This window comes from Oppia nitens, unplaced genomic scaffold (assembly GCF_028296485.1).
Source record: "Oppia nitens isolate AA-2021 unplaced genomic scaffold, nextdenovo-longstitch-racon4-pilon3 scaffold19_pilon_pilon_pilon, whole genome shotgun sequence".
In the NCBI taxonomy this organism is placed as follows: domain Eukaryota; kingdom Metazoa; phylum Arthropoda; class Arachnida; order Sarcoptiformes; family Oppiidae; genus Oppia; species Oppia nitens.
The window spans coordinates 854,043-871,493 of record NW_026533198.1 but is presented as its reverse complement, the minus strand read 5'-3'; the positions used below and the strand labels follow the sequence as shown (position 1 = coordinate 871,493).

The 17,451-nt window shown below is 31.6% G+C and overlaps 4 protein-coding genes across 6 annotated transcripts; 2 read left to right on the top strand and 2 right to left on the bottom strand.

The window, feature by feature from the left end:
- Positions 1-1,814: 1,814 nt before the first annotated feature.
- Positions 1,815-5,028, bottom strand: LOC128966055 (N-fatty-acyl-amino acid synthase/hydrolase PM20D1-like). 2 transcript variants are annotated; one of them, XM_054312860.1, is made up of 9 exons: positions 5,007-5,028; positions 4,427-4,742; positions 4,061-4,293; positions 3,595-3,938; positions 3,437-3,512; positions 2,700-2,840; positions 2,367-2,635; positions 2,177-2,248; positions 1,815-2,098 (listed from the first exon to the last, which is right to left on the bottom strand). In XM_054312860.1, the coding sequence occupies exons 2-9, from the start codon at positions 4,680-4,682 to the stop codon at positions 1,969-1,971; spliced, it is 1,521 nt and encodes a 506-aa protein (XP_054168835.1). In that variant the 5' UTR covers positions 4,683-4,742; positions 5,007-5,028; the 3' UTR covers positions 1,815-1,968. The 2 variants fall into 2 exon arrangements, with proteins under 2 accessions (XP_054168835.1, XP_054168834.1); XM_054312859.1 differs by lacking the exon at positions 5,007-5,028 and having other exon boundaries at positions 4,427-4,754.
- Positions 5,029-6,863: 1,835 nt separating this feature from the next.
- Positions 6,864-9,500, bottom strand: LOC128966052 (OTU domain-containing protein 5-A-like). Of its 2 annotated transcripts, XM_054312856.1 has the most exons (5): positions 9,437-9,500; positions 8,260-9,384; positions 8,098-8,162; positions 7,248-8,004; positions 6,864-7,168 (listed from the first exon to the last, which is right to left on the bottom strand). In XM_054312856.1, exons 2-5 carry the CDS (start codon positions 9,005-9,007, stop codon positions 6,966-6,968), a joined length of 1,773 nt encoding a protein of 590 aa, XP_054168831.1. In that variant the 5' UTR covers positions 9,008-9,384; positions 9,437-9,500; the 3' UTR covers positions 6,864-6,965. The 2 variants fall into 2 exon arrangements, with proteins under 2 accessions (XP_054168831.1, XP_054168830.1); XM_054312855.1 differs by having other exon boundaries at positions 8,260-9,491.
- Positions 9,501-9,569: 69 nt separating this feature from the next.
- On the top strand, positions 9,570-10,668 carry LOC128966057 (18S rRNA aminocarboxypropyltransferase-like; the record flags this gene model as incomplete). The annotated part of the gene is made up of 1 exon (XM_054312862.1): positions 9,570-10,668. A coding segment is annotated over exon 1 (1,023 nt), but the record flags the coding sequence as incomplete, so codon positions are not given.
- A 2,640-nt stretch (positions 10,669-13,308) lies between these two features.
- On the top strand, positions 13,309-16,917 carry LOC128966050 (prolyl endopeptidase-like). Its single transcript, XM_054312852.1, has 8 exons — positions 13,309-13,622; positions 13,758-13,885; positions 14,022-14,388; positions 14,742-15,907; positions 16,209-16,310; positions 16,480-16,544; positions 16,622-16,773; positions 16,852-16,917. The coding sequence occupies exons 1-8, from the start codon at positions 13,410-13,412 to the stop codon at positions 16,915-16,917; spliced, it is 2,259 nt and encodes a 752-aa protein (XP_054168827.1). The 5' UTR covers positions 13,309-13,409.
- Positions 16,918-17,451: the final 534 nt, after the last annotated feature.

The window sequence follows — 17,451 nt, the reverse complement described above, 5'->3', positions numbered from 1 at the left end:
AAAAAAAAATTTTTTTAAATAAAATTTAAAGATAATGTTAGTTTTTTATTTTCAGGTACAATAAATTTCATTATTATTATTAGTATAGACTAACTGTGTGTTCATCAATGCATCTAATTTTTAAACAATAATAACAATTACTATATGCTATTCATCATTAAAAAAAACTAGCAAATAAATGACTATACAGTACTAATAGATTTTTGAATAATTTATTTATTATTATTATTATTATTAACCTAATTGTCACAATTGAATAGTAGTGCAAACCATCTTAAAATTATTATAATCTTTAAATTTTTTTTGTTTGCTATTTGAAAATTATATCAGTTTTTTGTGTTGTTGTTGTTGTGTATATTTTCCGTTTGAAAAACTATAGGATTATTTTATTTTTTTGTAGCAAATATACAACAAAAAAATAATAATTTATTCAATTGATGTTTTTTACACACACACACACACACATATATATATATACGTTATTTTACCTTATATTTGTGTAATTTATTTTTTTAAAACTAATATACAGGTAATAGAAAAAAATTTTTGTTTAAAATTGCTTAAAAAATATTTTCCTTAAATATATCTTTATAGACATATATTATATATATATATATATATTGTTTATTAGGAATATAAAGAATATATTTATTTATAGCAAAAATACAAAACAACTTCAAACAACAAAAAACATACAATTATTATATTTTAATAATAATAATATTAATGAATATCTGTATGTTTATCCATAGTTTTAGGACTAAGAGGTAGTTATTTATATATAGATATATATATCATAAAAGTGTTTTCTTTATATATATATATTATATTTACAACAATATATGATATATAATTGTAAAGATGATAAATGTCTCAAACAAACAAGTTTTCAGTAAATAATAATTAGCAACAAATATATTATTTATTTAAAAAAAACATTAATACATAACAAGTGATTAGCATTTGTTAAGGAAAAATTAGGTCAAAAATTTTTTTTTGTTTTTTTTTGTTGTTGTTATAACTTATTATTATTATTATTATTTGCTTTAAGACTAGACTTTTTTTTTAAAGATTCACTTTTTTCCATAAAAAATATTTTAAATTATTATTTTTATTATTACTGTATAATTATTGATGAAATTGTTTTTCAAATAAAAATAATATAGCATTTAATTAATTAATTAATTAATTTTTAAATACTTATTTTCTGGTAATAAATATTGTTAACAACAACAATAATAATAGTTTTTTTTTAAATCGTCAAAAAAATTTATAAATATAAAAAATCTGATTAATTGATTAAATAATTTTTGGAAAAAATTAGTGATAATAATTTTTTTAAAAAATAATATAATAAATTAATTTTACATATTTGTTATTATTATTATTAAAATATTATTATTATATTTTGTATAGTATTATAATGGATAATAAACTTGAAATAATATTTAATAATAATAAATGTATTATTGATATAATGTTAATAAAATATTTTATTTTGAGGATTGACTCATAGAGGATAAGGTATTTAAAAAAATTGCTATATTTTAAGCATTTTTTAAAATAAAATAATTTTTTATCATTTTTTATTTGCAATTATTTTTTTAAAAAAAATTGTATTATTATCTGTATATATATTCATATATCGTATATACAAAAAAAAATATATATATATTACAAGTAAACAAAAAATTATATCACAAACAAACAAAATTAAATCCAAATTATTTATTGAAAAATTATGAGTATTAAAAAAATAACAATTGATTATCAAAAAAAATACCAGTAATTTTAAATTTTAATTAATTTATATATATATATAAATGTCATTCAAAAAAATTTCAAAAAATTGCATTTTGTACTATCAATTTGATTGACTACTACCTACTACTACTACTACTAACAGTATTATACCGTACATTATATCATCAGTACTACCGGTACAGTCACCCCACCCCTCCCCTACCCTTACAGTTCATCCTTAACCAGTGGTTTGTCGGCTAAATCTTTAAGATCTGAATTGACAATAATATGATGATAATAGTTGACTGTTTTCATATAATTATCGACTGATATTCTTTCGTTATGGCCATGAAATCTATCGGTTAATTAATTAAAACACCAAAAATTATAATATTATCGGTAACTATATATATATATATCAAAATACCGTTACCTAACAGTATCTTCAGTATAGAGAATGGACGGCGAAAATCGATAGATAGCTGATGTCAGATGTTTATACCATCTATTTGTTGATTGATTGGATTGGATTAAAAACAAAGATATTTATCATTAATTATTATCACTTATTGTGGTCATCCATCCATCCATCCATCAATATGGATGAATGGATGGCAGCAAACCTGGTATCAGTATTGGCTAACATAATCCCGGGAACCACTGCAGTATTATTGAACACTTGTCTAATACTTCGACGAATTGTCTGATAGCCAAAGGACTGGTCATCGTATGGTGATATCGGATGCGGATGAATAGGTAGACCATGGATGGACAGTGCTATGCGATCGTCGCTAATCAGTCGGCGATCAAAATCTACTATTTCTTCGATGGTCTGTTTGACATGAATTCGATGGTTAATGTAAGCGACGGCAGAACTCGGACAAACATTTTCCTAAAAAAACAAAACAAATGATAATACAATTACCGATAATATTATTATTATTATTATCACTAACTTTATAACCGCCACCGATAATAGTTGCAGCGCTAGTGGTTCGGACCAAACCGTTAGACGAAGGCTTAGTACTTAAGATTCTTGAAAATATCGGTCCAAACAGCCATAGATTGCTATAAATCCAATTATAGGGAAAACTAGCCTAAAATATGTGGTAATTATTTTTTTCAATACCCGATAACTAATTAATTAATTAATCTCTTAATAATCAGAGAGAGAGAGAGAGAGAGAGAGAGAGAGAGAGAGAGAGAGAGAGAGAGATGAGAGAGAGATGAGAGAGAGATGAGAGAGAGAGAGAGAGAGAGAGAGAGAGAGAGAGAGAGAGATGAGAGAGAGAGATGAGAGAGAGATGAGAGAGAGATGAGAGAGAGAGATGAGAGAGAGAGAGAGAGAGAGAGAGATGAGAGAGAGAGATGAGAGAGAGAGATGAGAGAGAGAGATGAGAGAGAGAGATGAGAGAGAGAGATGAGAGAGAGAGATGAGAGAGAGAGATGAGAGAGAGAGATGGGAGAGAGAGATGGGAGAGAGAGATGGGAGAGAGAGATGGGAGAGAGAGATGGGAGAGAGAGAGATGGGAGAGAGAGATGGGAGAGAGAGATGGGAGAGAGAGATGGGAGAGAGAGATGGGAGAGAGAGATGGGAGAGAGAGATGGGAGAGAGAGATGGGAGAGAGAGAGATGGGAGAGAGAGATGGGAGAGAGAGATGGGAGAGAGAGATGGGAGAGAGAGTCAACTAACATAAGGTGCAAATGCTTCAAATAAGTCCTTTTCGGGTCCCGAACCAAACATATTTGGATGTACTGTAGACTCAAATCTAACAAATTGGTAAAAATCAATGTATTAATAATATTTGTTGTAATGATTTATTTTTGTGGTTTGGGTTTCAAATACACTACTTTGACACCGCTTTAGCCAATGTGGTAATAGCCGTCTCTTTCGGTGCCATCGAAGAATGGCCGACCTGGCCTTTGGCGTCCAATCGGACTGTCAGATAGCCTTTTTCCGTAACACCGACCATAGCTACCAGAGCCTGAACACCGGGGAATGTCTGGTTCATAATTATCGTTCCTTCGTCTAACAGATACTCCAGTTTGTCGACACCTTTCGCCTGAATAGCTTTGGCCAAGTATTGGGCGCCGTCGAGACCCAGGGCTTCTTCGTCGTGACCGAAGGCTATGAAAAAACTTCGTTTCGGTTTAAATCCATTCTTCAATAAGTAATCAAACGACTCGAGTATTGCCTTTTTATTCATACAAAAAAAAAACAAATCAAAATTAGTCACCAATTAGTTCCAGACTCTCTCTCTCTCTCTCTCTCTCTCTCAAAGTCTCAAAAGATCACTCAATCAATCAAATCAAATACCATAACAATATTCTTGACATCTATAGTACCCCTGCCGTAGATAAAGCCGTCGCGTATAACGCCGGCAAACGGATCGACATCCCATTTGTCCAGTTCGACGGTAACTACATCTAAATGACCGCATAGTAAATACGGTGTCAACGACGGATCTGATCCTTGAATCGTATACAATAGACTTAAATTGTTGACCAATTCATAGGAAACAAATTTAGACGAATGTATGGCCGGATAGTCTGGACAGAGAGAGAGAGAGAGAGAGAGAGAGAGAGAGAAATAAAAAACAAAGTTATAAATATAAGACATTTTTTTCGGGTGGTTTTGTTTCGGGGGGTAATCACCACCCGATTGTGTGTGTCTTTTAAATACTTTTGATAATAAAGTCGATATACTTCTTCAACTCGACGGTATCGTAATCGTGTGCCGCTTTGGTAATTGTCTTGAATTGTAGCGCCGATCGGAACCGATCGATAACCGATTGCCCGTCGATAGGTTGGTGCAAATCGGCGCATGTCGCCACTTGGGTTGGTGCCGGAAAATAGATAACCGTACGTAGTATAGTGGCCACCAATAGTCCCGTAGACAATAGTAGACCAATTGTAAACAATTTTATCACTAACTTCATGATGATTATAGGTTAACTTTGTTTATCATCGGCGGTAAACCCGTTATAACCGTTAAAAGTCTTATGAAATAATAAAATATTTATTAATAGTATTAATAGTTTTTAATTTATATCATATTTGAATCAAAAGTTTTTTTTATATATAGAAAGTGAAGTTATTTTTTTTAAATAATAAAAAACAGTAAATATATTTAAAAAAAATATTGTATTTTTTAATACTTTAATAAACAAATTGTTTATTTTAAATAACTTATCACTTAATATAAAATATGTAATAATTTTTTTTTTTTTTTTTTTTAATTAAATCAATGAATTGATTGTTACCAACAAAATGACTGAAATAATTGGAAAAGTTTTCTAGACTTTCAACAAACAAAACAGTTATCAAATTTATATTATAATATATCGTATTATAAAATAGTTTATTTAAATGATAAGACATTTGAAATGTATGTCTAACTAAATGTCTATTAATTAATATATACTGTATTATATTATACAGTATTTTATATATTATTAATAGATATTTAGTTTAGTCATACATTTCAAATGTCTTATCATTTAAATATAAAACTATTTTATTAAATACAAAAATAATTTCAAATTATTTTTTATATCAAATAAATGTGTTTTTATAGTGGCTTTTAATATACACACTGTATATGATATCATATAAAATTTAAAATACAGTATATATACAGTTAGTAACCAAATTTCAATGTCAAAGATCAATGCATTTTCAATAGTATTAGTAAATAATTTTTTGAAATATCAATAATACTGTTATACTATTTGTTTACTTTATATGTATATAAATATTATGATTTCAATGTATAAAAATAAATTATTAAACAATTTTTTTTTTTACAATAATATAACCAAAACAAACACACAAAGTATGTCTTATTTATAAAATACATTGTCGTCTATATTATGATATCAAATAAAATATTTTTAAATTAAAACAATTAGTGATTTAGTTATAACAATAATAATTAATTAATTAATTAAAATAAATTTTTGTTTAGCTTTTATGCTTATTGAAAAAAATAATTAATTTAATTATAATATTTAAATATTAATTAAATTAATTCATAATTAATTTAAATTCAATTGAATATTTTTTAAACAAAACAACAAAATAAAGTTTATTAATAAGTTTTAATTAAATAGTTTTCTAAATTAAATATACATTTTTTTAAATTCATAACTTTTATTATTTTTTAAATTTTTATTTAGTTGTTTTAACAATTTAACAATAAAAAAATATAATAAACATTTTTTTAAATTACCTTTTTTTTTGTTGATTGATTGATTGATTGAAAAACTGTTTTTTTATCAATTACTAAACTATTTTTGATAGTGTGATAATCGCATATACGATGGGTTTTTATAGGATACCAGTGCTGATTGTAAGCGATACCGTAGGTCAGTAGGGGGGTTGGGGGTGGGGGTATGCAGGGGTTGACATATGGTAATAGTTTGTGAATTTTTATTATCATTATTATTATTACTGTTTTACATTTTCCTATATATCAAATGTTTGTTTGTTTGTTTCTAATTGCTATAAATTGTTGTAAATATAAATTGAAACAAATTATATTGATTTATATGATATTTGAAAGAAAAGTTGATAAACTATACCATATGTCTAGTCCATCACCACAACTCCCTTCCCCTAACCCCTACTGACCTCCGGTATCGCTTACAGTCAGCACTGGTATCCCATACCAAAAAAAAACCAGTGCATATGTGGTGACCAATTGATTGATTTATTTGTTGTTTTTTTTTTAGTTAGAAAATGTATTAATTTACTAATATATATATACTGTATATCATGTATATATATATGATATTATTTAGCTTACAATTCAACAACAATTTATATTTAAAAAAAAATAATAATAATAATTACGCTAATTGTTAAAAAGTTTTTTTTTTGTTAAAATTAATTAATTATTTATTAATATATTTAAATATTTATATATATATATTTATTTATTTATTTATTTATTTATAATTATATAATATAATGTATAGACATAAGTGATATACTGCTGTACTGTTAGGTCATCATTATTGTCAACAACAACAACATTAATAATAATAACAACCAATTAAATAATTAAATCATACAATCATTAATTGAAATACAATTGTTTTTGTTTGTTTTTTTTTAAAACCTAAAAATAAAAATAATAATAATAATAATCAATATAAACATATTATTTCGGTAATAATAATAATAATAATTATATAATTATTATAAATAATTAGATAACACTATGTATTAGATGATGAAGAGGATGAAGGAGGAGGTGTTTTGCATTGGCTATTGGTTTGCTGTTGTTGTTGTTGTTGTGTTAGAGATGATGATTGCGATGACGACGATGTCTTACCATCTCTTTTAAGAGACTCGATGTATTCCTCTTGCGATTGGGCCAACACTTTGGCCAATATGTCGTCCTGTGTCCAGTCTTTGAGACCTACAATAATCATTACAAGTATTAGTCATATCATCCAGACATCATCGATGGTTACCCAACAAACAAACAAACACATTACCGAACATCTGCGGCGGCAAATCATTGATGAACGACGACGCCGTCTCCATAAGGCTGAAGTCGTTGTGGCGTAAAGTTGTTTTGCTATTGAAATATGTAGTCTCATTGATACCACTGCCCGATGCTTTAGGACTGGATCGCGACGGACTACTCAGACACGAGTCGAGCGATTGAAGAGGAAACCCGCCGCCGGCTGCTGAGCTGGTGGTGTTCGTCGAAGTGGCCGCCGATGATGCCGACGAAGCCGTCGATTTTAGCTTTGATTTCTGCTGGTGACGCATCTCATTCTCTTTCAGCCATTCGACGTACGATTCCCGTGCAATCTGTTCTTCGATGGCCTCGTTAGTCGCCTCCCAATCGGTAGCCCTGATCTTGTCTTCGAGCATAGCCTGTTCCAGTTGTTGTTGTTCAGATATGTGTATGGCTTTGTCCATTAGGGATTTTTCGGCAAAACCAGGTTTCAGGGCCGGCAGTCCCAGACCCAGACCAATGGTTGCTTTGTGTGGATTAACTATCGAATTGTAGTGTATGTTCTTGTGGTAACTCAACCGAATCGGTTCGTTATCTGTTTGATGGCAACCCTGAAATATGTTGATCGGTTCGCAACTATAGTGATAGACTTCGATCGGCCGATTGAATATCTCGCTCATGGCCTGCATTTCGATGTGATTGCCGTGAATGTGATTCAATCGTTTGCGTTCAATATAGGCTCCAAAATCTTCGGTTACGTATTGGGAAAAGTAGTCACCGTTTTTGGCCTAAATTTTTTTACATTCAATTATCATCATTACCATTGATGATGATAAGGGGGTGGGGGTGGGATGGGGAGGTTAGAGGGAAACATAACATACCATATAATCCATGCATAGCTTTCTGACCGATGCATGCATTTCTTGATCACCATATATTTGGTCAGCTGTTACAGTGGAGACAAAGAAACATTTGATTGATTTCATTAGATCTTAAATAATGGATCAATCAATGGTCACAATTAAAATAAAACTGGTATTTACCGACTGCACGAAAAAGACAGGCCCCGTCTTCGCCCATCTGTTTGATTATAAAACCTTTCTTTTTAAGTCGTTTGGCAAACACTCTCTCCTTTTCTTCCCATTCCTCCTTAGACTCGGTCGGCCGTTCGTATTCGTCACCACTGTTATAGCCAGAAGCAGCTTCCGTCTGGGCTACCATCGGGTCATCGATACCGCCTACTCCTACACCGCCGAGTCGTTGTCCGCCACCAGAACTGCTACTGCTTTGATCACTGCATCGTTCATCGCTAGACTCACCTCCTCCTCCTCCTCCTACTCCTAATCGTCCGACACCAACACCACCGACTACTACATCAACATCGCCAACACTTCCCTGAACACCGTTACTGGTCAACGACAACGGCGTAACACCACCACTGCCGCCGATGCCTGACTTGCCTTTACGGCCGACCAGTCGATCGTGTCGATCATCGGCTCCTACTCGTCGATGTCGACGTTTGGATATCGGTTGACCCGATTCAAGCAGATCGACGCCATCCGAATCCTGGACACCGCGTTTGTCATCAGTTCGCCAACGACTGGAACTTTGCGGCGAATGAGATCCGACTACCGAATGCGAACCGTTGTGCGGACCGCGACCAGCGAAACCGCTATAGCCTATGGAAACATTGTGGCCACGAGTTTCTTGATCTACCGAATCATCGCCCGATGATTGTTGTTGTTGCTGTTGTTTGTTTGACGGGTTTTTCTTCTTCGGCAATATAGTCATGACTATCTAAAGAGACTGGATGTGTGGTAACTAATAATGATCTAAACTATTGTTGTTGTTGTTGTTGTTGTTGTTGATGATGATGTCCACAGCAAAGAGTTTCACCCAACAAACTGGATATTATATGATAATTGTGTGGTTTTTTTCTGTCTTCTTTGATCTTCAGCTGATTTTGATGGACAATACAGAGAGATATATATCATAGATATATATATAGTCATCGACTGTAGTCTTGTTGTTGTTGTTGTGGTTGTTGTTGTTGTCTAATAAACAGTCAAATGATTTGATTTTTCCCCTTAAAAACAAAAAATATCAATCAATTGGATCTAATTGATGGTCATCTTTGCTGATGATTAGTCCAATTGGTCCTTAAAAACCTTTCAAATCATAGGTGTCTTTCAGTAAATGTCTTTTTTAACTATAAAATACTTCTCTGTCTGTCTATGTCTTCGTCTCTATAAATATGACGACAATATGTATGTATTGACTCATACTTTACAATACATTTGGTTTTTATTAATAGTATTTTAAGAGTAAAAGTAATGTCAATGTTATGATTGTGACCGACATCTGGTGTCTTAAACACCATGTGATCCATACATGTGTTGAACAATACCTTTAAATTTTTATCTGAAATTATGGATAAACATCGCCAACAAAGCAGAAGTAGTCACCATCACCACCGCAAAGACAAACAAAGTAAACATAATCATCATCTGTTAGATGATAACCAACACACCAGCGATGATGGCTGCCATCGATTGCCGACAACAAGTAGTAGAAGAAGTAAACAACAAGACATTGATGATGAAGAAGACAACAAACAACAAGACAGCAGTGATGATGACAATCAAAAACAAGACACGGATGACGATGACAACGATGATGATAATGAAGAGGACAGCAGCAGCGATGCTGATGGCGAAGAAGATACCGAAGACAATGACGATGATGAAGACTACAACAACAAGATAGCAGTCTGTATGTGGGATCTGAAACATTGTAATCCTAAACGATGTACGGGAAGAAAGTTGGTCCGTATGTCGATGTGCCGGCTGTTACGTCTGGGCCAACGTTTCGATGGTATCATATTGAGTCCGATGGCCACCAAATGTGTTTCACCGGAAGATCGACCGATTGTCCAACGATCGGGTATAGCTGTTGTCGATTGTTCGTGGAATCGTTTAGCTGATACACCGTTTCATAAAATGAAAGGTCCGTACCTCCGGCTACTACCCTATTTGTTGGCCTCAAATCCCGTAAACTATGGAACCGTTTCGAAGTTATCGTGTGTCGAAGCCGTTGCTTCGACATTGATTATCACTGGTTTTCAATCCCAGGCCGACAGATATCTATCGAAATTTAAATGGTCGACAGCTTTCGGCCAATTGAATCAATGGTTGTTCGATAAGTATAGCCAATGTCTGGACAGTAAGCAGATGGTGGCCGCACAGCAACAGATCATTGAACAGTTGAACAATAATGATGATGAAAGTGATGGTCATTATCATAGGAAAACTGATTTACCGCCGAGTGATGACAGCAGCGATGGTGACGCTGTTGATGATGATAATGATGGACACAATAATATTGTCGATAATAATAATGATAAAAGTGATGATAAAAATGTCGATAAATTATTAATAATTCAATCATTAAATATATAGAATAAAAGTTTTTTATTTATTTATTTATTATTTGTTTGTTTTAAATAAATAATTATTAATTAATTAATTATTAAAAATATAATATTTAATATAATAATATAAAACAAGTAATTTTGAAACTTTAATGTTTTCAACAACAAAAAGTTTTTTAAAGTTAATGCAAATTAATATCAATAGTTAATAAAACTAAATAAATAACTAAAACTAATAGTTTGAACATTGAAGAGACACAGTTTCCCAGATAGTTTGGGGTGGGGTGGTGGGGGTGGGGTGGCGATTATAAACTGGGGGTCAAAACATGAGGTCAATATATATATATACTGTATATAAATTTATGTGTTAATTAATTTTAATGTTTAGTTTATGTGATATTTATGCGAAACAATTTCGGTATATATACAACCCATTGGTTATACAGTAGTTTTTTTTTCAACAAATAGTTAAAATAGGATAAGTCCCATCTACCGTTCCTCCCTCCCACCCTCCCTCACCCCCTAACTGTATTTTACAATGTCAAAATTGAAAACCTAGTATTATATAAATATATATTATATTTCAGATTTTGATTTTAGATATTTTTTTTTTTTAAATTACAACATATTATATATGATATTTTTATTATACCATAGAGAGAGACAAAGAGAGAGAGAGAGAGAGAGAGAGAGAGAGAGAGAGAGAGAGAGAGAGAGAGACCATTGAATCATTATTTTATAAATTTTTAATAAAAATAAATAAATATTTAATTACAAATAATTAAAACAGATATTTATCATTAGTTATTCAACATTACATTAATTTTTTTGTTTTTAATCCGACTACTAATAAAAATGTATGTATAATAATGGATAATAAATCTATTAAAAAAAAAAAACAAAACTAAATAAGCATTTTATATATATATATATATATGCACTGGGGGTGTGTGGGTTTTTGTGGGAGGGGTTGGAGTGGACACATGTAGTATATAGTTTGTCAACTTTTCTAAATATATATATTTTTAAAAAAAAATTATTTTTCTCATATATCAATATATTAACAATACATAAGCGAAACGGTAGGCCCTATCGGACACATTATAACTATACAAAGTGTTTTTCAACCAAAAAAAAAATACTCAAAACTTAATTAATATAAAAATGCTTATTTAGTTTTTGTTTTTTTTTTAAATATCTCTATTTTATAGCCAACAAATAGAGAGTAAATTGTAATTATTATTATAAAAAAATTATATAAAAAAAATCTTGATTTGATTCCTCTGTATTTTAAGTTATCTATTATATTATAAACTAATTAATAAATAAAAGTAATTTAATAAATATTTATATATAATTTATCAGTACTTTTAGGTCATACAGTACTATATTGATAGACATGAGAGAGAGTAGTGTGTATTTCATAGACATATAGAAATAAATTTATTAATAATAATAATAATAATAATATTTTATATTCAAAATTATATTCAAAACCAAAACAATAATAGCCGCACATTAATACAGTAGTGTATGTATGTATTATATGCGAGCAATATTAGTGTGTTTAATGTTTAGATGGGGCGGAGTTTTTTAAAAAGCATAGACTGATATACGTGGTATATATGTTGCATAGCTATTTAAATTAAAATTTGTATGGTATATATATACATACATGTATATATTAAGTGTAATCTATGTGATTTTTTTATTTGTGTTTTTGAAAGTTATATTACTATAAATAAATAAAATACCAATTTATATAATATTAGTTTTGATTAAAAAATTAAAACAATTGTTGAAAAAAATGTGTATTTTGTCTATTCATTGACTACATAATGCATTTACACATTAATACAATGATATCATTGTATTAATGCTTAGACTGATAGCTGAGACATATACTAATATATAATAAATTTTTTTTAATTATCCAATATTTTGGTTTAGAATATATTCGGACAGTTTTTTACTACTATATAAACCACTGTATAAATAGTGATTTAGATGTCGCTATACTATTGGTACTACTAATCAGTGTTGGCAGAGACAAAGTGTATGTATAATACAAAGCGTATTATACAGTATAATACAATGTAAATTACATGACAATTTTGGCTTACAAAAAAAAATTTTTTTAGCACCACCTAATAACAAAAATACTAAAATTCACAAACAAACACATGTTTTGTTATAATAATAATTATTTTTTTATTTTGAAAAAAAAATTTGAAATTAACTATTCAATTTAATATCTGGTATTGAAATATATTAATAAAAAATATAATTAATATTAATTTTTAAATAGTTTTAGAAAACAACGATTCTAATAAACGATATTGAAATTATGTAATAATAATAATAATTTTAATTGAGAAAAAAATAAAAATATTTTATCATTGTAATTTGTATCTATCTAATTGTAAAAATACATCCCAGTACATTGTATTTTACTGTATGTTACAAATTGCTAAAATTGAAAAAAAACATTGTATTTTTCCAACCCTGCTACTAATACATTGTACAGTGTATATAAAAAATCTATTTAAAGTATAGTACTGTTTAAACATAACATAACATATAATAATAATAAATACTGTAATAAATAATTAAATAAATAATTTTTTTATTATATTTTTGCAGATATTTTCTAATAATATACAGTAAACTGTATTTAAATATTTTATTGTCAATCAATCAATTGATTTGATTGTCTCTGAAATAATTTAACGAAAACTTAATTTATTATTATTTTATTGTTTTATGCAATCAATTACCAAATCTTTAACAATCAGTAGATTTTGTCAAAGAGTTTTCAGCAATTCATTTGCAATGACAACGACAGCCGCCGCCGTAACCAACAAAATGATGTCCACCTCCTCCTCGGCCACCGACGCCATCACCACAGCCTCGCAATCATTTCAGTATCCATCGGTCAGAAGAGATAATACATCGGATGTGATTCACGGACACAAAGTATGTAGTAGTAGTAGTAGTAGTAGTAGTAGTAGTAGTAGTAGTGGTGGTGATGATGACTATCAGAGATCATATATCAGATCCCATACTAACCTAATTTGAAGATATGTAACACACATATTCATTATCCAATAGATCAACGATCCTTATCGATGGCTAGAAGATGCCGACAGTACCGATACTAAACAGTTTGTCGACAAACAAAACGAGATAACTATGCCTTATATCGAGTCCTGTGTTCATCGGCAACAAATCGACAAAAGGTATTATCATATCATATACTATACACCACTACCACCATCACCACTACCTGTCAGATGATGTGGTGATTGGTTGTGTTTGACATACCATAGATTGATATGATGATGACATTTACCGGTATACTATCCCTTACCTTAGATTGAACCAATTGTGGCACTACTGTCGATATGGTTGTCCATTCAAACGAGGCGACAACTACTACTACTATATGAACACTGGCCTACAAAACCAGTCGATACTCTATGTAATGTCGTCACTGGATGGCGAACCGCAAGTGTTTCTCGATCCGAATCAGTTGAGTCCGGACGGAACAACATCGCTGGGCGAGACATCGTTTTCCGAAGACGGCAAATGGTTTGCCTACGGACTGAGCGATTCGGGTAGCGATTGGGTTCGCATACGTGTGAAAAATGTATCGACCGGTGAGGATGTGGCCGAAGAGCTAACAAAAATTAAGTTTACAAACATTGCGTGGACTCACGATAACAATGGCTTCTTTTATGGCGTTAGTAGATCTCTCTATCTCTTTCTCTCTCTCTTTCTCTCTCTTTCTCTCTCTTTCTCTCTCTCTTTCTCTTTCTCTTTCTCTTTCTCTTTCTCTTTCTCTCTCTCTCTCTCTCTCTCTCTCTCTCTCTCTCACTCTCTTCCCTCTATCTCTCTCTCTTTCTCTCTCTCTCACTCTCCCTCTCTCTCTCTTTCTCTCTCTCTCTCTCTCTCACTCACTCACACTCTCACTCACTCACACTCTCTCTCTCCTCTATCTCTCTCTTTATTTCTCACTCTCTCTCTCTCTCTCATGAATTTTGTATTTTTAAAAATATAAATCTGTTTTAATTATCTTCACCAAAAAAATACCAGTACTATCCGGACCACACCGACAAAAGTGACGGAACTGAGACAACCGCCAATCAATACCAGAAGCTGTTCTATCATCGCCTGAATACCAAACAAACTGATGATATTCTTATAGCCGAATTCCCCGACGAACCCAACTGGCGAATGACACCAGTGGTCAGCGATTGTGGAAAATATCTTCACGTATTTGTTAGAGAAAGCTGTCAAAATTGTCTCTGGTTTTATGCATACATCGACGGTCTGGCCATCAATGGCCCGATCAAACTCACACCGATCATTGAAGAGTATAGCGCCGAATACGAGTATATAACTAACGATGATTCGGTTTGTTATGTACGGACCAATAAGTTGGCCAACAATTATCGGGTAATCAAATTTGATTTGAACGGCGGCACTCAGATGGACTCGTGGACCGATGTTATTGCCGAACATCCGGACAATGTACTGGATTGGTGTACAGTGGCCAACAACGACGTACTCATTGCCTGTTATATCAAAGATGTGGTGAACGTTATCGAATTGCGACGTCTGAGTGATGGCCAACTGTTGACTGATAAACCATCATTGGATCTACCGATGGGTGCCATTACCGGGTTTTCGGGTAAACGTAAACAATCGGAAATATTCTACTATTTGACATCATTTTTGATACCTGGCGTTATCTATCACTACGATTTCAAGAGTAAACCAAAAATATTCAAACAAATCGAAGTCAAAGATTTCAATTCCTCAGATTACGAGACCAAACAAGTCTTCTACGATAGTATGGATGGAACCAAAGTACCGATGTTTATCGTTCATCACAAAGATTTGAAACCCAGCGGCGATAATGTCTGCCTGTTGTACGGTTACGGCGGTTTCAATATATCCATACAGCCGTCGTTCAACGCACATCGGCTACTATTGATGAACCAATTGAACGGTATATTTGCATTGGCCAACATTCGCGGGGGCGGCGAATACGGCGAGAAATGGCACGATTCGGGAAAACTATTGAACAAACAGAATGTTTTCGATGACTTTCACGCGGCGGCCAACTATCTGATTGACAATCACTATACAAACCCCCGTAAACTGATTATTCAGGGCGGCTCTAATGGCGGTCTACTGGTGGCTGCCGTAGCCAATCAACGACCCGATCTGTACGGTTGTGTTGTTTGTCATGTCGGGTAAGAGAGAGAGATTCAATTTTGGGGGTGGGAAGGGGAAAGGCATTTAATTAGGGGTGAGGAGGGTAGAGGCATTTAATTAGGGGTGGGGAGGGAAAGGCATTTAATTAGGTGTGGGGAGGGAAAGGCATTTAATTAGGGGGTCGGGAGGGAAAGGCATTTAATTATGGGTGGGTAGGGGAAAGGCATTTAATTAGGGGTGGGGAGGGAAAGGCATTCAATTGGAGGAGGGGTTGGGGAGGCATTTAATTGATTAAATTTAATAATAAATTATTTATTATTTGTTTATTGTATACCATAGGGTACTGGATATGTTACGGTTCCATAAGTTTACTATTGGTAAGGCCTGGTGTTCCGATTATGGCAATCCCGATGAAGAAATACATTTCAATAATGTCTTAAAGTATGATATCAAACTTACCCCGTATTTGCTTACCATTTAAAACCCCCGATATTATTGTCAGTTACGGTAAATCTATTTTTACAGAAAAAAAATTATTTGGGGATTAAATGTGAGCAAATACGGTAATATTAATATTATAGCTATAATTTCCATTATTATTATTATTTAGGTATTCACCGTTGCATAACATACCCGATTCAGTGGATACATATCCGGCTACTCTTATACTGACAGGTATTATATACCGGTATATAAAATATATGTCTGTTCCGTACAATAACTTTGTTGTTGTTATTTGTTTGGACCGGTAGGTGATCACGACGATCGTGTTGTTCCCTTACATTCGTTCAAATTTATTGCACAACTACAACACCAATTGGCTCAGACCAATACCCGGACACCGTTGATGATACGGGTGGACACCAAATCGGGTCACGGAGCGGGCAAACCAACCACTAAAATGGTATTCAACAAACAAAAAAATAATACTAAAAAATATTTAAAAAAAGTCATTATTTATTATTATATTATGATTTTGCAGATCCAGGAGCTGACAGATATCTATTCATTCATTATTAATGCACTCAAATTGGATTATTATCCATAATATTATAATAATAATAATAATATTATTATTATATAAATATAATATTTTTTAATAATATTAATATTTATTCACTTAAAAAAAATAAATAAATAAAACTTTTATTTCGCTAATATATTTAATTTGATTGAATTTCCGTCACACGAGTATCTTGAGAGGGGTTAGGAGGGGTTGCAGGCAGTTATAGACCTCCCCCACCCCACCCCACCCGACCCTCTAGCAATATATATATATAATATACTGATTGATTTAATTGTATTACCGGTATATACTGTATATAATAAACTATATATATATATATATATATATATATTATTAGTTGCCATAATATAATCATCATTCAGTCCATTCAATTTTTATTAAATACCATATAATATAAAATCAAATTTGATTTAATTAATTAATTTAGCCAGGTACCTGATAATTGTGGTTTCAAATATTTATTATTATTATTTTATGACTACAGTGACCACAATAGTAAAATTATGATATATATTATAGTAAAATAATAATAATAATAAAAAAATAACAATTATT